This window comes from Leptopilina boulardi, unplaced genomic scaffold, assembly GCF_019393585.1.
Source record: "Leptopilina boulardi isolate dan_hultmark-lab unplaced genomic scaffold, ZJU_Lbou_2.1 LbouV2_162, whole genome shotgun sequence".
Lineage (NCBI taxonomy): Eukaryota > Metazoa > Arthropoda > Insecta > Hymenoptera > Figitidae > Leptopilina > Leptopilina boulardi.
In genome coordinates this window covers 1,223,367-1,247,005 of record NW_026137710.1, presented here as the reverse complement: position 1 = coordinate 1,247,005, position 23,639 = coordinate 1,223,367, and the positions used below count along the sequence as shown (strand labels likewise).

Here is a 23,639-nt window from a genome sequence, read left to right as displayed (position 1 = left end):
GCATTTATTAAGAAGCAAATGAGTGAATGTTTGTAACATGGCATTTACGGGTATAGCTGTCACTTTGCTTCCTAACGGGAAAACTGTTCATAAAGTTTTAGGATTACCTGTTCCACTGTATAGTGATTCAACTTCAAACATTAAAGTTCAGTCAAAAGAGGGACTCTTTTTAAAAAATATAGATGTTTTTATTTGGGATGAAGCACCAATGGCTCCAAAATATGCCCTAGAAATTATGGATTATCTATTAAGAGATATAATGAAATCAAATGTTGCTTTTGGTGGTAAAATTGTAATTCTAGGAGGAGATTTTAGACAAACTTTGCCAATTAAAGAACGAGGCACTAGATCAGAAATCGTAAATTTATCCATAAAGAACAGTAAACTATGGAAACATTTCAAAAAAATACACTTTAACAGAAAATATGAGAGCCTTACCACAGGAGACGGAATTTGTAGATTTTCTACTTAAAGTGGGCAATGGTGAATTAAATGATGTAGATGATAATGTTAAATTACCAGAACATATTATTCAACATGGAAATGTAGATATTGCTGAAGAAATGTATGGTCATTTGATACAACAGAATAAATTTAGAGAGTTGGCAGTGTCTGCAATTTTAGCACCTAGAAACGTTGACGTTGATGATATTAATAAGAGAGTGGTGCGTCACTTAGACAGTAATGGGGAAACAATGTATAAAAGTATTGATTCTACTGAAAATTGTGATAATGGAAGTTTTGCGGAAGTCTTGTTACCAGAATATTTAAATACTCTCTCTCCGCCTGCTTTACCACCACATGAATTACATTTGAGAATTAATTCAGTTGTAATGCTTATTAGAAACCTTAGTATTAATGAAGGTTTATGTAATGGAACAAGGTTAATTATTTTAGATTTATCATATAAAGTTATTAAATGTCAAATATTGACTGGAGATAAGAGTGGAAATATTGTTTTTTTACATAGAGTAACTCTATATTGTGAAAATTTATATCCATTTACTTTTAAAAGAAGACAATTTCCTATAAAATTGGCTTTCGCAAAGTCATTGCGAAAGTCATTCATCAATAAATCTCAAGGGCAAACATTCAACAGAATATCCATTGATTTGAGAAGAGATGTCTTCAATCACGGTCAGATGTATGTTGCATTATCAAGAGTTAAATCATTTGATTCTGTAAAAATATATTTAGGAGATAATAGAAGTAATAAATATATAAAAAATTATGTATATAGTGAAATGTTTGAATAATTTTAATTCAGTTTAGTGTAATATATCTTTATGTATTTATGGTTTTTAATATACAACATTACATTAAAGGGTACGACATTTTTTCAAAATTGAAAAATATTATAATTAAATGGACACAAGCGAATAAGTGGAACAAATTTTTATTTTCGTTTATTGAATCTTTTGTTTTCAAAATTCATAGAACTGGATGTTTAGAATTAGAAGAAATATACTTGAACATTTTTGATGATAAATAATAGAAATTGTTGAAATGTTTCATTATTAAAATGTCAAACGTTGTTTGTTTAAAATGATACCTTAATATAACCAAAATTAGAACACAAACATTTATTTTTTTATAAATTTCAAATGTTTAAGGAATACTGCTTTAATAAATATTAAAATCCTATATAAAACGAGTTTAATTTTTCGGGTTTTTAATATTATAATAATAATGTTCTTTGAAAGTTATAATTTATTTTTTATAGACATTTTCAATTATGAATATATCAAATAAATATCAACCCAAGAAAACGTAGAAATGCATTGCAGTAACAGCAGAGCAATTTTTTTGAAATTATATTACAAAAAGAAAATTCTAAAAATTTAATTCTAACATTACAATAATGTTAGAAGCTCTTTAATTTTCAAATAATTCTATTTTAAATAATAAAAACAAGGGCGCGCGTAGCGCGCAAGTATTAGTGACTAGTTAAACATTAATCAATCCAAGTGTTTAATATACTTGAAGCATTTTCATATTATATTGTTTCAAGAATTACAATAATATTATATTATCTTAAATGAAATAATTTATTTTTTCAGTTGAAATAGTGATATAATCTTGAATGAAATCATTTTTTTGTTTCCTTGAAAATATTTTTTATTTAATCCCTATTGAAAAAAAACACGTATAATTATACGTATAATAATACGTATAATTATACGTATAATTGTACGTATAATTATACGTTTAATTGTACGTATAATTATACGTATAATTATACGTATTATTATACGTATAATTATACGTATAATTATACGTATTATTATACGTATAATTATACGTATTATTATACGTATAATTATAATTCTATTAAAAATAGAATAATAGAATAGAATAGATTAATTAGTAGCAAAATTGCGCTGAAAATTTTTAGAAATTTTAAAATGCAAATTAAATTTCACGAAAAAAAATATCGTCGAATGTCAATTCAAGCAGTCACCCATCCAAGTACTAACCGCGTCCAACGTTGCTTAACTTCTGTGATCTGATGAGAACTTGTTCCTTCGCCTTGGTGTTTCCGCTGTCTTGTCTTGATTAATAACTTTGTCGTATAAGTATCACTAAAAGTGAGGTTAGGTGCGATACAATACTTATACGACAAAGTTATTAATCAAGACAAGACAGCGGAAACACCAAGGCGAAGGAACAAGTTCTCATCAGATCACGGAAGTTAAGCAACGTTGGACGCGGTTAGTACTTGGATGGGTGACTGCTTGAATTGACATTCGACGATATTTTTTTTCGTGAAATTTAATTTGCATTTTAAAATTTCTAAAAATTTTCAGCGCAATTTTGCTACTAATTAATCTATTCTATTCTATTATTCTAGTTTTAATAGAATTATAATTATACGTATAATAATACGTATAATAATACGTATAATTATACGTATTATTATACGTATTATTATACGTATAATTAATTATACGTATTATTATACGTATAATTATACGTATAATTCTTGTTTCAAATTCGTATGTCTTATTATACGTATAATTATACATATAATTATACATATAATTATACGTATAATAATACGTATAATTATACGTATTATTATACGTACAATTATACGTGTTTTTTTTCAATAGGGATTCAACGCTAATATAGTCTTGAGTCAAGAAAATGCGAATATTAATATGAGTAAATACTTGTTTTAACTTGATTAACGCATAGTTCTTGAATTAAGAATTTAGTATTTGGCAGATGTAAATATGTTATTATCGCAACCCAATATTTTATTTTCCTGAAGTACCAAAAAGTATTTGTTAAAGACGGATGTTAATTAACAAAAGAAAAATAAAATAGATAACTTGACGAGAAATAATAAATATTTTAGAAAAATACTAATTTTTATTACTTAACAATTCCGCTTATTTGGAAAGCGTAATTGCTCTTCGCTACACAAGATAGAAAAAGGTAGTGGACTACCTCTCAGTAAATTATCAATTCAATAAACCCGGATAGACGGTATTTCAGAGAAAATGTTTAAAAGAAATATGAGACAAAGTAATTCAATGTGAAAAATAAATAAATAGAGACAAATTAAATTAACACTCAATTTATTACAAATTATTCTCAAGGTATTTGTTTTATACATGCAAAGAAAGTTTATTACAAAATTCAATAATTAAGCTACTTGACTTACGTCAAGTCTCACAAATATCAACAAGATAGATTCAAAACACAAGAAACTGTTTTATTAAAGACAATGATTTAAAGAGACTCACCAGAATTATAATCGTTACAGAAAAGTATCTTATTACTCGTTCTTTGTCACTTGATATTTAGGTATGCGGAAGTCTTCTCTTCTTTATTTAGTTATAATGAATTTCTCAATTTATTTTTATATATTTTCAAGACACTTGTATTTAGTATTATTTAACACAGATCAACCCTTACTTGGGGATTAATTAATAACTTCAACCACTTTTTGTGGGACTTCAATAATATAATCATCCGCCTTTTTGCGGGAATCAACACTACATCCGCCTTTGCGGGAAATGATACTCAACACTTGAACGAATACTGATCATTCGATCACTACTGGCCGAAAGACCGACTATTTAAACTCTCTTAAACAATGAGTTTGGTGACAATGATCACTCCCGATTCATGTAGAAGGAGAGTTGATTTTGCAACTGACTTCTCCTTATTTTCATGCAATTTCAACAACATTGCATTTTTAACTGGGGCAGTGATACATTCAATCACCTACTCTACTTATAATTTTCATTAATATTACTTAATCTTCAAAAGGGATTAAGTAACTGTCATATATTGAAGACCCACATTTAAATGTTACAATAAGAATTTAGATCATGTTATTATTTGTAACTTATTTCAATTTAACAATTCATTATATCTAAAGTATATGAAAAGACCTTTGGCATAATTATTAAATGATTTCGAAATAATAATTAAAATATTCACAATGAGAATAATAATGTGTTTTGTGTTTTATAATATAATAATTTGAAAGATAATATTAATAAATAATGATTAAAAAAAATTATAAAGTGACGGAAAATCCGTCTCTAACAGTATTCAATCAAGAATATTAGGTTATTAAGCAAAATAATAAAATATTGTCTGAAGAATTTTCATTTCTTGAATCAAATAGTTTTATTCATTTGCTTTGAATTAATTTTTTACTTAATACAAATCCCGTATTATTGATCCAAGAAAATATTACTCTCCAAATGGATGTGAAACTTAAATAGGAGTTTTTGAAAACCATCAATTGAGTCAGAATGGCATAGTGGTCTACGTTACTGCCTTTGGTGCGCGCAACTCGGGTTCAGTTCCCTCGGACCGTGAAAAATTTTCATTTAAGGTATACTTGTTTTAGTTGTGTTAAGTATTAATTAAATATAAATATGTATGTAAAATAAACATTATTTAAATAAATAATAAAAAATATGAATGTTAATAATAAATAAAAATGTTTGACTTAAGAATTAGACATGATGGGATAAGGAAGGGGTAAATTCAAGTAAATATTTACTTGTATTGGAAAAATATTTTTTTGGTTCAACTCCATAAGTTTTCTCAAGTCAAGAAAATATTTTCTTGAGTTAATATATATATGATCTTGACTTAATATATTTTACATTTCTTAGAAGTCAATAAATCTTGTCAATCTTGTCTTACTTGATCCAATATTGCAAAGATTTGAATGAATCAAATGAAACAATTGATTTGACTACATATATTCTCAGAACAAGAAAATATTTTCTTCCTTTAATGTATTTTACATTTGTTACAAGTTGATTAATATATTGCTCGAATTCCATATTTTCTTGGATCAAGAATATATGCTCTCGTCCCAAATATACTATCTCAAGACAATCGTTTACTTGAACCAATGCCGTAATTGACTTGTCCCTATTCAATTCCACGGTTTACTTGAAGCAAGTAAAATTTTCTTGATTCAATACTATTTTTTTCAGTGTATCCCTTTAAACCAACCGTACTTTTTGCAAAAGTTCATCAACAACCGAATGGTGTTGATTGTGGAATATTTGCAATAGCATTTGCAACATCTTTATATTTTAATATAATGCCGAATACTCTTGATTACGTTCACAGCAGAATGAGGCAGCATTTAAGCTTAATGTTTAAAAAGAATTCTTTATTTTCTTTTCCTGTTAAAATAACGTCTGAAACTAGAAACTTAATTATTGAAAACGATTGGAAGCGACTTTCTATTATCCACAGCGAAGAATTAAAATGCAAAAATCCGAATTTTTCCCTTTTTCCTAAATCAAGGGAGCAATTAGATTTAAAATTTCCACTGTACATAGAAAATAAACAAAAAAGACCTTATTCTTTAAAAGATAAAGAAAGAAAAAAAGGCTAGGTTTCAGGAAACAATAGAACAAAAAATAGAAAGACAAGAAAAGGATGGGCAGAGAAAACGTAATCGATAAGAAACAGAAATTTACTATATAAAAAAAATTATTAGAAACAGAAATTGAAAAAAGCAGCGTCTAGAAAACGATTTAAAGCGAAAATATGATAAAATTATAACAGAAACAGAAAGTGGAAAAAAGAGCGCCAACGAAGGAATTTAGAAAGTAAGAATAAAAAATTGCGTTTAGAAACAAAAATCGAAAAAAAGCAGCGTCTAGAAAATGATTTAAAGCGTAAAAATGTACAAATTTTGACAGAATCAGAGATTAAAGAAAAGAGCGCCAACACAAGAATGTAAGTATGTACGAATATTAAATTTTTATTGGAAACGGAGGATAATAAAAAAGAGCGTCAAGAAAAAGATTTAACCAATAAAATATATAAAAAGAATACTAAAAAGTTAGAAACATTAGAAACTGCGACCCCGAAAACCCATATAACGTCAATTTTGTTAAATATAATTATTTTTTAGAAACTTTGACTATTGCATTAACGTAGCGGTGCCAACAACCGGCACTCTTCCCTTATTATTTTTGGCTGGGATTTGGAAAACTATACATATTATTCCAACAGATGTAAATTGAATAATATGCATAAGTTTAATTTTTGATATACTTCCGAAGTAGGGGTACCTCCGATTTTAATAAAACTTGGTATACTAACGTATTTTGGTGCGCTGATTACGAAAATGATAGTGAAAATTGGTGCAAATTGGATTATCATGGTAAAAAACATAAAAAACACCATAAAATCATGGTTTTTTGCGATTATCCCGTAAAAAACGCAAAATTTCGAAAAAAGTTTTGGATAAAAGTTGTAGATCTCAAAAAAAAACACACATTTTATGTTTTATGAATTTTTTACCAAACGTCATTATTTTTCGAGAAAAATCCAAAAACGATCAAAAACACAACAAAGTTATGGAAAAATAGTAACTAGAGAGGAATTTGGTAGTTGTAAGTATACTAACGTATTTAGGAGCGCTGATTACGAAAATAAATATGGCGAAATCGTGGCGAGAGGGGGTGGATATGGCCGAAAGTATTTAGCAGGAATTGTGGGGTGGAGTCTACAGCAGCGGTAAACGCAAAATAGTAAACACGGCCTTCGGCCGCGTAAGGTAATGCTCGCTTTTCTTTTAAAACAATCTTGGCGAGAGGGGGTGGATATGGCCGAAAGTATTTTGCGGAATTCGTTGGATCCTGAGTAATGGTGAATATGATACTATATACGAGTCAACTAATACCCCCTCTGGCCACGATTTCGCCATGATAATCAAATTTGCGCCAATTTTCACTATTAAATTTGGTAATCAGCGCTCCAAAATACGTTAGTATACTTACAACTACCAAATTCCTCTCTAGTTACTATTTTTCCATCATTTTGTTGCGTTTTTGATCGTTTTTTGGATTTTTCTCGAAAAATAATGACGTTTGGTAAAAAATGCATAAAACATAAAATGTGTGTTTTCTTAGATCTACAACTTTTGTCTAAAACTTTTTTCGAAATTTTTTGTTTTTTACGAGATAATCGCAAAAAACCATGATTTTATGGTGTTTTTTATGGTTTTTACCATGATAATCAAATTTGCGCCAATTTTCACTATCATTTTCGTAATCAGAGCACCAAAATACGTTAGTATACCATGTTTCATTAAGATCGGAGGTACCCCTACTTCGGAAGTACACCCTTAATTTTTTATCATTTATTAATGTATTTTAAAGATTTTTTTGACTCCACGTGTAGTATATATAGTGTGAAATGTCACCTTCTTATTTCAGTTTTTAATTTGCTTCTTGTTAGTACTAATTAATAAAAACATTTTATCAATAAATTACCTTTGTTAAAGTATAAATAAAGAAAATATCATTTTAGGGGTAGTTTACCCCCTTAAAATTTTGTTTATTAAAAACGTTAAGACATGTAAATTTTATTTTGATCTTGTGGTCAACATATATTTTTTGGAGCGAATTAATAAATATTTGTATGGTTTAATTCAGTTTTTAAATCTTTCAGGGGGTGGTTTACCCCCTGAACATTTTCCGATTGGTGTCGGAAAATTACACTACCGTCGGAAATTGTTGGTACGACTAACGTGGACACACCTATCTTTAACGAAGAAAAAGTTGGTCCCTGATGCCGAAAAAAAACTCATATATTTTGAATCTCTGGACACTAAATAAACAAAATTTCAAAGATTCAAAATCGTAACCGATCCTCCTGCATGACTTTTTATGTATTTATTGTTTTTTATGCATTATAATGAAAAATTGCTTCATTACGATGTGCAGATCAGTTGAAATTACTAGTGCAATTTTTTTATACTTATTAAATGTAAAAATAATAATAATAATAATACATAACTATAATTTTTGGGAATAAAAGTTGGACGATCAATATTGTAATTATAAATTCGCACTGTCAACAAAAATAATAAGAGAGTATTTTCCCTAGAACACCGCAGATGCAAACATTAGATTATCCAAATTTTCTATCACTTCTTATTCTTATTAATATACGCAACATTAGTTACTGCTATTGGAATTTGTATTTGTATCGTGTAAGAAAATAAATGATAACAAGTTGGCTAAAAGTAGTTCAAAGTTTTGTAGATGTAGTTGATTTATTTTTAATCTATTTAAAAATGACTTATTACTACAAGTTAAATCACGCCTGTTGTCATAATTGTAATATAAAAAAATTTGTGCATTGTGTGGTAGAAAAATTGTTTGCAAAGACGGTAATTTAGAAACTTTTTTTATCACAGAAAACCAAGAAAAGCTGATCAAAACTTATGAGAATAGAAATTTTTCTTTAAATAATTTAAAATTTTGTATCGAGCATGTGTGTAAATTGTCAAAAAATATTATCTGAACTTATCAACGGCAATTCTATCGTTGGCAATTTTAAATTACTTAAAGAAAAACTTTTATTCATAAAAGTTTGGAAGATCTTTTTATGACTTTCTGTGAAGAAGAAAGTTTTTAAATTACCGTCTTTGCAAACAATTTTTTTACCACATAAGGTACAAACTTTCTATTTTAATCATGACAAAACGCGTGAATAAAAATAAATCAACTATATCTACAAAACTTTGAACTAATTTTAGCCAACTTGTTATCATTTATTTTCTTACACGATACAAATACAAATTCCAATAGCAGTAACTAATGTTGCGTATATTAATAAGAATAAGAAGTGATAGAAAATTTGGATAATCCAATGTTTGCATCTGCGGTGTTCTAGGGAAAATACTCTCTTATTATTTTTGTTGACAGTGCGAATTTATAATTACAATATTGATCGTCTAACTTTTATTCCCAAAAATTATAGTTATGTATTATTATTATTATTATTTTTACATTTAATAAGTATAAAAAAGTTGCACTAGTAATTTCAACTGATCTGCACATCGTAATGAAGCAATTTTTCATTATAATGCATAAAAAAACAATAAATACATAAAAAGTCATGCAGGAGGATCGGTTACGATTTTGAATCTTTGAAATTTTGTTTATTTAGTGTCCAGAGATTCAAAATATATAAGAGTTTTTTTTCGGCATCGGGGACCAACTTTTTCTTCATTTAAGACAGGTGTGTGGAAGGAGTGGAAATTCGGTGCTGACTTTAATGCAAGATATTTTAAGTTAAAAAAGATAGAGACTTCTACCTTAGATGGTTGGAAAGTTGATAAAATTCTGCTTCTCAATGTATATCAAGAAAATTTTTTTGTATTTATAACACCGAAAAGATTTCAAAATAAAATTATGCAATTTTCGTACTTTCGTATTAATGTTTTTGATTTCCGGCATAATCTAGAGTAATGTATGGAAAAATTTGACAATTTGACAACATAATATTTAAGATCTCAGCTTTAATTGGCATTTTGTACATTTTACAGGTATAACGGTTGCAAAAAGTAACTCACTTCTTTTGACTTATAAAAGCTTCTAGCGGGTAATTTTGCCCGGAAAGAGGAGTTTTGACCCAGAGAGCTTTTGCTTAGAATCACTTGAACATCACTGTTACGAAGTTTCAACCAATTTGACAGAAAGGGATTTTTAATGTATTTTGTGCTGAATGATGAAGTAGACGAATTATTTTTTTGGTAGTCTTCTTTCGTTTTTTTCCACGGAAAAAATTAATTCAGTATATTTTACAAAACTGTGACGGAGTAGCGGATACAGCTCTTTACGAAACTGAGTTTTGTAAAATGTGATGGATATTTTCGGATAAACTACAGAACTTTCGTTGTTTATGCTGAATATTTCTGGAGTTTATCCTGAATATTTCGTGACATTTTACAACACTCAGTTTCGTAAAGAGCTGTATCCGCTACTCCGTGATAGTTCTGTAAAATCTACTGAATTCATTTTTTCCGTGTCTGATTGTCCTTCTTTTAAAATTTCTTTTTTTATTATTTACGATGTCACTGAATTTTTTTCAGGAACTCTTTTCTCTCTTTTTTTACTAAGTGACTTTAATTTCGAATATTGTGTCAGATATCTTTTTTTGTGTAATGAGCTGAATGAGTGGGTAGAATCAAATATTGTTATGAGTTGACGAGTGCAGCATAGTATAAAATACACATTTTTAGCTTTCAAAAAAATAAATGAATAAATAAAAAATAGTACCAAACTTAAAAAAAGTCAAAACCATTTTTAATTTAAAAAATGGGTCTAATATCGAATTTTTTGAAATTTCCTATTCTTGTTGTATCATGGACAGGAATAGCAACTTTTGGATAAAATAACGATAATCTCAAAATATGCTTTTGAAGTACTAAATAGATTATTAAAAGATTTATCCCGTGTGGAAAAAGCCACGATCTTGCCCTCAAGAGTTCGGGGCCCCCGGCGGGGGCCCATGAGGGCTGATCCATATGGCGAATCCATGAGGGGCAACGTAGGGGCCCCGCATGGATCGCCCTCATGATCGATTAGCAAAATTTTCTAAGTCCAAAAATCAAATATTTTTTTATCACCAAAAAATTAATGTTTATAATGATTCAGAACAAAGAAAAACGCGTTTTTAATAAAAATATATTTACACTTTTTTGAAAATAACACTCACACTTATGGCAAAATAGATGAGAGCCATCGTAGGGGCCCGCATGGATCGCCCTCATGATCGAAAACGCGTTTTTAATAAAAATATATTTACACTTTTTTTGAACATTCACCTGAGATGATTCATGATAATAATCATAAAGCATATAATTAATTATATTTTATAAATTGCATTTGATTGGAAAATATAATTTAATATCTTAACTTTAACTAAATGATGTTAAGCACTTTTCTTTGTTAGGTATTTTTTAAGTTTAAATAGCATCAAGAAGTTAGCATTCGTTTTGCAGTAGCGTGCGTAGCGTAGTTGGTAAAGCGTTAGACTCATAGTCCGTAGGTCGTAGGTTCGATTCCCCCCATGCGTTAGATTTATTTATTTCTCAGGTTTGCGTTTAATCATTAATTCTATGTATGAATTAATTGAAAAATGAAAATATCCGTTAATAGTATGCATAAATTACATATTTTTTAATTTTTTAATTAATTAATTTATTATTACTTTTAATTATATCCGACAGTTAATTAATTAGAACGTTAATTAATAAATTCAATTTGAGTAAGAATTTAATTTAAAATTGAATAATTATTAAATAAATATGTTATTTATTCATAACTTAAGCTTATTTATTATTAATTAACTTTTATTATTAATATTATTAATTAAAAAACATTATGGCAAACTTGAGGGCAAGATGAGGGCAAGATGAGGGCAAACGTGAGGGCCCATAAGGGCGCCCGTAGGGGCGCCCTCATCGATGAGCATGTCGTTTCCATGAGGGGCCCCTATGGATCATCCATATGCGCCCCTCATGGCATGAGGGCGATCCATAAGGGCCCCCACTGGGGGCCCACATCACTTTTCCACACGGGATGTGATAAAAATAAAAATTTTGGAAACAAAATATTGATTGTTTCTGGAGATTTTAAACAAACATTACTAATAGTTAAACATGGAGGTAGAACGCAGACTGTAAATAACTGTGTTAAAAAAAGTAAATTGTGGTCAAATTTTGAATGTTTAACATTAACTGAAAATCTTAGATTATCAAATATTAATATAAATTTTAACAAATGGTTGTTACATGAAGGAAATGGAGAATTTAATAATATATATGGGGCGAGGGGGAATTTACTCAGGTAATAATGCGTTATTACAGTGCTGTAATAACGCAAAAAACTCTGTAATATCTCTGTAATAATGTGTAATACTCTGTAATAATGTGTAATACTTAGTAATAAGGCTAATATGAGGTGTAATACCGGTAGTCAAGTGTACACGTTTTTAACTAGTAAATTCCCCCTCGATATGGGGTAAAATTCCTGTAGCTTAATAAGTAAAAAAAAAGTTCATCGGATCGGGCTGCAACCTGCACATAGTTTGGCCCTAGGGTTAAGTACTGTAACAACAAAGTATTGTTAGGTTTTTTTCGAAAACTATCGGAGTGGGAGGAGGTTGCAATTTTTTGAAAAATTTAAACAGTGAATTTTTAAAAAATTGTAAATTTTAAACAGAAAGAAGAGAAAAAATTTGTTTTCTATGTTTTCGAAAGGTTTTTTTCTGCTCTTTCGAACGCTACGGTGGTCAGGAAGCCTGAAAAATTAAAAAAAAAGATCTAACTTATAAAAAAGACAAAAAAAATTTTGAAAAAAAGGGTCCAAATTTTAAAATTAAAAAAAAATGTCTTTCACTAATCGAAAGAGCACAAAAAAAACATTTGGAAAACATAAATGTCAAAATTTTTTTTATTTACTTATATAATATTTACAATTTTTAGTTAATTAATAGTGACGTATTTTGAGTGCTATAAGCGGAAAAAAATAAAAAATAATCGAGCAAAAAAAAATTTGGCATTTTTTTCGAATACACATGTATGTAAGGCATGTGATTTAAAATTTTAAAGGGAAACTGTAAATAATTTATAAAAGAAAACGAAAAATTTTGTTTTGGTGTCGGTCGGTGTCGGTATAGGTAAGGGTGGAAAAATGAAAATCTCCATAATATAACTTGTTTTGGTGTCGGTCGGTGTCGGTATAGGTAAGGGTAAGGAAAAATGAAAATCTCCATAACTTTTTAAAAAATTAAAATTTTTGGCTTAGATTTGAAATAGTGGGGTATTTAGAGTGATATTAGCAAAAAAAATAATGCAAAAAAATGCAAAAAGGTTTTTTTGAAAAAAATCGTGCAAATAAAAACTCAGATTGTGGGATCCGGATTGTAGCATCCGGATTGTGGGATACGGATTGTGGGATCCGGAAAAAATTATGTAATTGACCCCCTGAGAAGATAAAAATTGGTCCCAGAAGTCAATAAAGCTTATTTTAATTAACTCCAGTTGCTATGGCTTTATTGTGTCAGGAAAAAATTTACATCTAAAGATAAACTGTGCGTTTTATTAGTACCAAAATTATTTTGTTTTGACGATTTTTTAAATAATATGTTTAAAAACATTATTTAGTAGTTACTCAAGACGTTAATTGCAAATCAAATGTATATTTAGTTATGTAACTTTCTTTATTATTATTTTTTAAGCTGACGTTATCAAAGATTTCTATGTAAGCTAAAATTAAAGCTTATAACTTACTTTTTAAGACTAATATGCTCATATTAGTCTTAAAGAGTAAAGTATAATTTTAATTTAAGCTTATATAGAAACTCTATCACGTCAGCTTAAAAAAATACTAAAATCCTCAAAAACACAATTTTTGGAGACTTTACCCCCGCTCCCCAGATAGTACGTAAGCTTGCCGCAAGCTTCAAATGTCTTAATTAACTCAAGCTTGCATGGTAAGCTTGCCGAAAGATTGCAGTGTAAGGTTACTGCAAGATTGCACAGTAAGATTATCGCAAGATTGCTCAGTAAGCTTGCACGGTAAGCTTGTCGCAAGGTTGGTGCAAGGTTGACAAATAACCTTGTTAATCAGCACATAAAGTTGCAATGGAAACTTCTGTGCTGATTGGGGAAGGTTATTGGCAACCTTGCACCAACCTTGCCACAAGCTTACCGTGCAAGCTTGTGATAATCTTATTATGCAATCTTTCAGTAACCTTACACTGCAATCTTTCGGTAAGCTTACCATGCAATCTTTCGATAATCTTACTGTGCAATCTTGCAGTAACCTTACACTACAAATTTTCGGCAAGCTTATCATACAATCTTGGGTTAGGTGGGACATTTGAAGCTTGCGGCAAGCTTACGTACTGTCCGGGTTTACTGAAAATCCTGACATGATACGCAATTTTTGAACCATGGATCGTGTTTAGCATAAAAAATACATTGGAAACCACTCTGATATGTTAAAAAAATCCTTGTAGACCTGTGTAACTTGTGCGTTTTACTGGTACCGAAGTTATTTTTTATTGACGATTTTTTAAGTAATAAGTTTAAAAACATAATTTAATAGTTACTCGAGACTTTAATTGCTAATCAAGTGTAAATTTTTCAAAATGACAAATCCAATATGGCGGAAAATTTTTTAAAAGTCATTTTAATGTACTCGAATCTTGTCATCTTCGGGTCTATGAGGCCTTTAAATAAGAATGGCTTCTAAACACAAATTTAGTATTATAGATTACATATTCAATTTAAAAATTTGTTAATAGCTTTCGTGGACAAAGAAAACTTTAATTATTTATTCTTTTACGACGTCTACTTATTTAAATATTGAAAATAATGAAAATAAAATATGCTTAATTTTTAAAAAAGTAGTAATAGAGAAAGTTACGTAACTAAATATACATTTGATTTGCAATGTCTTGAGTAACTACTAAATAATGTTTTTAAACTAATTTTTTAAAAAATCGTTAATACAGAATAACTTCGGTACCAATAAAACGCACAGGTTAGGTTTAGAGGTTAATTTAATTATTGCCCATATAAAAGAATTAAAAGTTCTTTATGTACGCAACAAAGCCATAGTAACTGGAGTTAAGGGGAGTTTCTCATGAAAAAGGCGAAAAGTGAACATTTTTTTTTGCAATAATTTTTATTTTTTTAAATATCGGTCTAAATCTTTTTACATATTAAAATTAAAGTATTTTTAAAGAAATCATTTGTTTTCATTTAAATTATTGAATTAAACGTTCGTTATAGTGTGGTGAAGTTGACTTAAAAATAGAAAAGCGTTTTGCGGTGGACACGATTCCGACATTTTAAATCAGTGGAAATTAAAAATCAAAAAGATTCTTAAAATATACATATGCGGTGACTTTCTAAACTAGGGGTTTTACTGAAAACCAAAAAGTAATAAAATAGCGGGCTTTTGAATCGAAAATTCGAAAAAACGACGTTTTTTCGTACTTAAATCTAGCGGGGGGTGGAGGGGGGGTTACCAATTCAGTTCATCCTATTTCAGAAACTGCGCAAAGGTGTGCCAAACAATATGCAAAAAGATTTAAGGCAATTTTTTTTCGTTTTTTCTGAAGCGTGTCTACCGTAAAAAAACATGATTTTGAGAAAAACACGTTTAAGGCCATGATAGCGCTATACGTTACAGTGGTTGCGCCACCCACTATAACTGATCTATATCGAAAACTATCACTCAGATCGACTTAAAATTTTAGGAGGGCATTTTTGACATATTAAGGAGTAAAATACAAAAAAATTAAAATTGATTTTTTCATAAGAAACCCCCCTTAATTAAAATAAGATTTATTGACTTTTTAGACCAATTTTTACACTTAAATTTCAAATTTTTTCTTTTCAGTTTTGTAATAACCTTCAAATTATATTTATCTATTTCTTTTACACAACGTCCACATTTGGTGATATTATGATAGTAAATTTGTTAAAGGTCTGAATATTTTTGCTTCGGTTTTGCTTATTTAACAGATCAATAATGGTAAAAATCCATTTTTCATGAAAAACGGTCTAGAACGACCTATAAATATTAATAAAAATAATTTTTAAAGAATACGTATCTCTTTTTTTCCCTAAGGAACAATATTTTGAGGTAGCGTTACAGAAATTTAAATATCGGTTTTTTAAATACACCCTACCAATACGCTACAGGAATTTTACCCCAGGTATATATCCAAAAATAACTGAATCATGGGACTAAATATCCATGTGGTAGATGTAGTATTAAGAAAATATTAAAAATATTTTTTTATATCTAATAATAAATAAATAAATAAAATAAGTAAATAATAATTCATATTTTAGTAAGAATAAAAAATCCCAGTAGAGAAATCTAATAATATTAAAAGTAAGCAATTGTAAAGAAATATTTCACTTTTTTGTTGTTAAGAAAGTAGAGTAATTCACTCGAAAAAGGTTGATTTTAAATGATTCTACATTAAATCTACGATAAAGTGTTTTTTCCCCTACAAAATATATGTAAAAATTCATGGGCTTTGAGACACTATTAAATATTTATTAAAATCAAAATGAAAAAATACATATCTTGTTTTCAATTTAGAGCAAAATTCTGACCGGGAATGATATAAATTTTAAAATTTTTAAAATAAGGACCAATCTTCCTATTGATGTAAAAATAAATGTCATATTTGTTTAAACAATTAATAAATATATATTTATATAAATATAAATATTATATTATTGTATGAAATTTGAATAAGGCTTTTCAAAATGAAATAAAGGACAGTTATTGCAGGCTGCCGTAAATATATTTATTATAAAAATATATAAATCTTTTATAAATATTATATTGCAATAATTAAAGCGACAAGAAACATTTGACAATAATTGTTCTTTCTTTACGATAAGAATCATCGAGAAACATTTTGCAATAATTATTTAAACATATTTATTCATATTAACGAATTAAGCGACGCAAAAAACGTTTTGCAATTATTTTTCTGAAATAATCCAAAACAATTTTCATTCATTTAGTAATTCAAACACTTTAATCAATTAATTGTTGAATTAATCATTAAATAAAATTATAACACTTCTCAATTTAAATAATTGTTATTATAATTTGCGTTTTACAGAATATTAACAAATACTTTGTTAAATACTTATATTAATAAATTATACTAAGAAATCGATTTTTTTATGAATCATATTTTTATTCAATTAACACATTCTCTGTGAGGAGAAAAATCTTAAATGTGGGTGCAAAATGTTAAAAAACTTTTTTACTATCAACATTTTTGAAACTGTGTGAACTTCGGTTTTTAAGGTCGCTGATTACGAATCTGATGTTAGTTTTTCAAAATTCAAAATGGCGGATCCAATATGACGGACATATTTTTCTGAATTCGACGGAATTGCTTGAAACACCTTACTCGGGGGTTTTTGGGGTCGCTGATTACGAACCTGATGTAAGTTTTTCAAAATTCAAAAAGGCGGATCCAATATGGCGAACATATTTTTCTAAATTCGGTTTCTCTGTCCAATCAAAACAAATAACTTTTAATGAATTTTAAAAATGTATTAGTTTTAAATTTTACAAAAGTGTAGTATATAATAATGAAACTATTTTATGGAAAAATGGATTTATGTAAAATACAGAAAAAAATATACATTGGATCAGCCATTTTGAATTTTGAAAAACTAACATCATATTCGAATTTAGCGACCCCGAAAACCTTTGAGTAAGAAGTTTTAAGTAAATTCTAATGATTTTTAATTTTCCTTTCCGACATATTGAATCCGCCATTTTTAATTTTAAAAAACTAACATTAGATTCAAATTCAGCGGTTCCAAAAACTCCCAAGTAACAAGTTTCAAGCAAATACGATCAATTTTTAATTTTTTTGTCTGACATATTGAATCCGCCATTTCGAATTTTGAAAAACTTTTATCAGATTTGAATTCAGCGACCTTCAATACTCTCGAGTAACAAGTTTCATCTGAAACTGAGTTCATATTCCTAATCAGTAACCCAAAAAACAACCCCAGTGACGAGTTGCAAGTGAATTTCAAAATAGTATAATGTTATTTATCAATAAAAAAATAATAGTAATAAATAATAAAATTTTTTTAAATAAGCATATTGAATTGTTATATTTATTATTTTATTAGGTACTATTTATTAAAAGTGGTATTTAATTTTTTTAAATTATTAATTTATAAATAAAATAATAATTATTAATATGAATAAAATAGATAATATCAATATATTATATATATTGAAAAATATATTGCTTTATAAAATTTATAAACTTTATAAAATTCTGTAGTTACTACACTGAGAAAAAAATACTGTTGAATCAAATAGTTCAATGCTATTGAATTTCCCGTTATTGATTCAATAACAATTTTATTGATTGAAAAGTATATTACATAAAATGAAAAAACGAAACTATTTAAATCAAAAGTATGGTAATGTAAAATTAATGCCATTGTGTAAATTGATGCTATAGTTAATCTATTTATATCAACAGAATAATTTATTAATTCTTTGACAATTTTTATTTGAAGCATCTAAAAGGTAAATTTGAAGAAAATGTGTATAAGTTTGAATCATACGAAAAATTGTTTACTTCAAAGAAGCGAGCTCTTGCAAACGAAAGCATATGCTTTCGTTTCAATGAATGGTGTTATTGCGGGCTGCCTATAGCAGATGCTATAAAAATCGTGACACTATGCATTTGAGACATTGATACCCAACTTATTAAAACATTCTTAACTATTGTCATCAAAATAATGACATGACTTATTATTTCAATTATCTAAACTTTTAATTTATTAATCGTGTACTTTTGTTGTAATAAATGGCGTCATTGCGGGCAATCTGTATAATAGATTTTTAAATGTAACTATAAAAAGATTTTTTTCCCTTTTTATAAAATTTTATTTATATATAATATAAAGTTTATAAATAAAAATTTATATATTCATAAAAATTTTATTTTTTGATTAAGTTAAAAATTTTAAAAACCCATATGATATGTTTATAATTATAAAAAAATTTATTTTACTATTTTATAATTTTTCGTATTTTTTCGAAACATAAAATTTAAAAATATTTAATTATCAATTAAATTATATTAATATTAATAATAATATTCTTTTATCTACTTAATATGAAAAAATCTTGAGGACGAAATTTGACTGTAAAGTAATCGTTGAACGCTATGAAGCTACTGTTTCACGTTGGACTTCGGTGGTTCTAGTCAATCACGAAAGTTAAGCAACGTTGATCGCGGTTAGTACTTTGATGGGTGACCACTACGGAATACCAAGTTTTTTCAGGCTTCAAAAAAAATATATATATGTGTGGGAGTGTGTGTGTGTATGGAAGGGTAAATTCTTTCGATTTAAATATATATAGATGTGTTGTATATGTGAGAGTGCGAAATAAAAAAAAATATATATATAGAAGTGTGAACATGAGGACTAATTATAATATATAAAAAATTTGTAAGCTTAGATTAGTTTTTTTGATTTATCGTTGTTTTCATTTAACCTCATAAGAGGATTGAGTTTATAGTATATGCTATAGATTCTATAGCATATGCTTTAAATTTAAAAACTTTTTCCATTGACTCAAAAGCATATACACTACCGTCCGAAATTGTGCGAACTCTGCTTTTTTAACAACTATAAAACTGTTCAAATCTTCAAAAATATTAAAACTAAAATTTTTTCCTCTTTATTTTATTAAAGCTAATAAAATTCTGAAAGAAATGACACCTTGACAAAGAGAATATGTTAATTTTTCAATTAGATATCTAAGAAAAACCCAATTTTCAATGTTTTTACTATTTTTTTTATTTCTCTGGCAAAAATTAATATTTTTAAACGTTCTTAGGCTCATTGAAATCGTATTTTGTTATGCAATTCAAATTATATAAAACAATTCATGTACACATTCTTCCCTAGCGTATGCAAACCGTGAAAGTTGGCTCATAAAATGTCAAAAAATTTAAATTTAATTCTACAATAAAATATAATGTTTAAAAATCAAGTAAATATATCATTCTAAACTTCTCTGATTTATGTAAGTAAATTTAAGATTTATACATTTTACTGATCATTTTTTGTCATATAAATATTAATCACAATTTTTTGACATTTTATGAGCCAACTTTCACGGTTTGCCTACGCTAGGGAAGAATGTGTACATGAATTGTTTTATATAATTTGAATTGCATAACAAAATACGATTTCAATGAGCCTAAGAACGTTTGAAAATATTAATTTTTGCCAGAGAAATTAAAAAAATAGTAAAAACGTTGAAAATTGGGTTTTTCTTAGATATCTAATTGAAAAATTAACATATTCTCTTTGTCAAGGTGTCATTTCTTTCAGACTTTTATTAGCTTTAATAAAATAAAGAGGAAAAAATTTTAGTTTTAATATTTTTGAAGATTTGAACAGTTTTATAGTTGTTGAAAAAGCAGAGTTCGCACAATTTCGGACGGTAGTGTACTATGGATTTTAAAGCATATGCTTTTAAATTCGAAAGCATATACTTTTGAATTTAAAAACTTATTTCTTTGATTCAAAAGAATATTCTGTTGACTCAATAAACATACCTTTACATTAACATAGTTTTCTGTCAATTTAAGAAATATGCTTATGTTTCAATGACAGTGACACTATCGAATCATTAAAATCGGTGCTTTCAAAACAATGACATATACGTTAGGCAGCCCGGTATGACACTATTCATAGAATCAAATCCATATGTCATTGATTCAACAGCATTTTTTTCTCAGTGTAGGTCCTTTAAATCACGGAGTTAATTTTTTTAGCCTTCGTTTCGCGAACCACCTAGTAACTACACTGCTTCAACAGCACTCTGTAGTTACCACCCACACAGCACATTAAATTTCCTAAACATTTCATGAATATTTCATTTCAAAATTTGAAATGTTTCAATGCCAGGCTCATGAAATGTTGATGTAAAAAGGAAAATGTCCGTCTATAAGAAATATATATATATATATATATATATATATATATATTTAGGAAATATTTCAAATAAAGTTAGAAACTTTTTAAAATATGAAATCAATCGTTATTTTCTAACATGTTCCAACACCTTAGGATCCTAGAAAATTAAAAACTACTGCGCAGCTGTACAGGCTATAGAAACTAAGATCGACCAGTGCGCATCATTTAAGTTGGAATTTTTCTATAATATTTTAATGAAATATTTTAGCAAAATTACACAGCAATATTTCTTATAGGTGGACATTTCCCTAATTTCACCAATATTTTAAGGACTTCGCATTGGAATATATATATTTCGCGCGAAGAAGGCTCGAAAAATGAGCTGCGTGTTTTCAGAAATGTAGTTACTGTGTAGTTGTTAGGTCCTTCGAATCACGACCCTCAAAATACGTCACAACGCCTAATATATATCACCACTTAACTACGAGTTAACCCAGTTTCTCGAATTATCACTCGATAATCTTTGTAGTAACTGGTAAAATTGCGTAATTATGCAAAAATTATTATTAATTAGGTTAACAATTTTTAAAAATGTTTTGCATTTAAAGATGCATCTTTATTCTACGATTCCAACGATATAAAAAACTCATTTTTCAATTTTTTTGCAGTTATATGCATTAAATATATCATAATTAATCAGTAAACATTTAATAAATAATAAATTAATGTAAAAATTCTTCATTATCAATTAATAAATAATAATTAAATCGTTAATTAAAAATAAATAATAATTTGTAAATAAGAATGTTAATAAATGATAAATTCTTCTTTAAATTATATCATAATATTTCTTAAAGTTGTAAAAAAAGTATAGTATAGTATTAACCTGATTAATAATTATGGCAACCTGATAAGGAAATTTTAGGGTCCTTATAAGGCTAGATGAAAAAATTTATTAATAAGACAACCTTATAGGGACTTTTCTAACGCCAGTTTTAATTGTAAGCCTGGTTACCGCAGTTTCTACACGGGTTATTGTATAAATTATATTAAAATATTTTTAAAATAAAATTATCAAAATAAAATATAAAAAGTAAGTAGTAAATGCGAATTAAAAAAATTATTGGAGGGAAACAAGGCTCAGGCTATATGGAATGCGTGAAAATCATTCAAGTAGTAACAGCACGTCTAAGTGAGACTCTGCGCATCAATATATAGTGATATTCCATTCACTTGCAATATATAGTCGATAGAAGTATTAAGTTTCTGTACGCATGTGAGAATATTGAACTACTATTGAAATAAAAACTTACATTTATAAGATATTTTTATTATTTATCATTGTAAATAAAGGTTATACGAATAATGCTTACCATTATGAATATAATTGAAACTGTCCAGTGTTTTTATTGTAAGTACAGAAAGAACAATTAGGCTAGACCAGACGACTCCATTCATGCCGCGAGGGAGACTGTCGCGCTTACCAAATACATGGCAAACCTGGGTACTATAATTTATCTTTAAAACCTAGCAGCGCAGACACTCGCGCACCCGCATTCGCTATTACCACTTTAAGAAATTTTTTCTTTTCGTCACTTTACGTTATTACAAACAATTTAAAGCGGAAGTGACACTCTTCGTGCATGAGAGGGGTCTGCAATCGACTATTATCAGGGGCAGCGAAACCGTTTATTTCTTCTTTTCTTGCTCATTTAAAGATTTTAATTAATTAATTATTTTTATCCATTAATGTCCATTTATCTTTGATTAAGAAAGAAGAAATGCGTTATTGCTGTTGCTGTTCTTAAAATTTTTAACTAAAATTCTTCTCCAAATTAATGATTTTTAATAATTTCAAAGAAATTCTTCAAAAATTCAGTTATCTTAAACTATCTTTCAATTAAAAATTTTATGTAATTCAATACTTGTTCCAAATTTAAAAAAATCATCAATTAAAATTACCAAAAATTTCAATTCAATATCACTTGAAATAGAATTATTTTCAAAAATTTTAATTTAGAATCTTACACTGAAAAATTCCGAGAAATTCGACTACCATTTTGTAGTTGACTAGTAGTTAAAATAACTACTTTTTTAATTAATCTATTCATGTTTATGAAGTTAATGTAACTATTTTTAAGAAGTTAATAAGTAATAGTTGATTTTACAAAAATATATAGTTAAAGTACAACTTCATGTCGGTAATAAAATTAACTTTCTTAACGTAGTAAGAACAACTGTAATTGTAGTCAACTCAAAATTTCAAGAGTAGTAAATAACACTACTATTCACCAGTTATATGAAAAGTAGTAAAAGGAATTATTTTCTTTAATTTATATAACTGCTTTTTGAGTAGCAAATTTTTTATTAATTTCTATGATTTCATAGGCATCAATAAAATTCTTGTTGTAGAATTAACAAGTCAATTAGTAGACAAGCGATATATTCCTCGCTCGCTACCGCTCGCTCGGTTGAAGTTATACTTTTTTTCTTTAAGTGTTGTAGTTTATTCATATGTCTATTTATTTTTTGTTTTTGTCACGGTGGTACCTAAAAATTTTAAATTTTGAGTTTTGTTTTATTGTGGTAAAATCTACTTCTTGTAAATTTTAATACAATACTGTGATAATAAAACTCAATTGTCAGCATAATGGAACGGATTCGGGCCTTATTCTTGAAATATCATGTTTGCACATATTATTGTTATTAAAAATGTCTAAAATAAAAAGTCATCACCAATAAAATATTTGCATATATTCTAACATTATTTTTACGGGTATTCATAATGAAATATAACATTGAAAAATGAAAATTATCTCCACAT

The 23,639-nt window shown here is 27.7% G+C and overlaps 1 protein-coding gene across 2 annotated transcripts in view; it reads right to left on the bottom strand.

Moving 5' to 3' along the window:
• Nucleotides 1-22,314, bottom strand: part of LOC127276994 (uncharacterized) — a 183,093-nt gene extending 160,779 nt beyond the window's left edge. For both annotated transcript variants that reach the window (XM_051297770.1, XM_051297769.1), the window contains exon 1: nt 22,189-22,314. Coding sequence is in view for 1 of the 2 variants with exons in the window: in XM_051297769.1 (XP_051153726.1) it covers nt 22,189-22,191 (3 nt within the window). In the remaining variant the exon portion in view is untranslated. The remainder of the gene's footprint in view (nt 1-22,188) is intronic.
• Between the last annotated feature and the right edge of the window lie 1,325 nt (nt 22,315-23,639).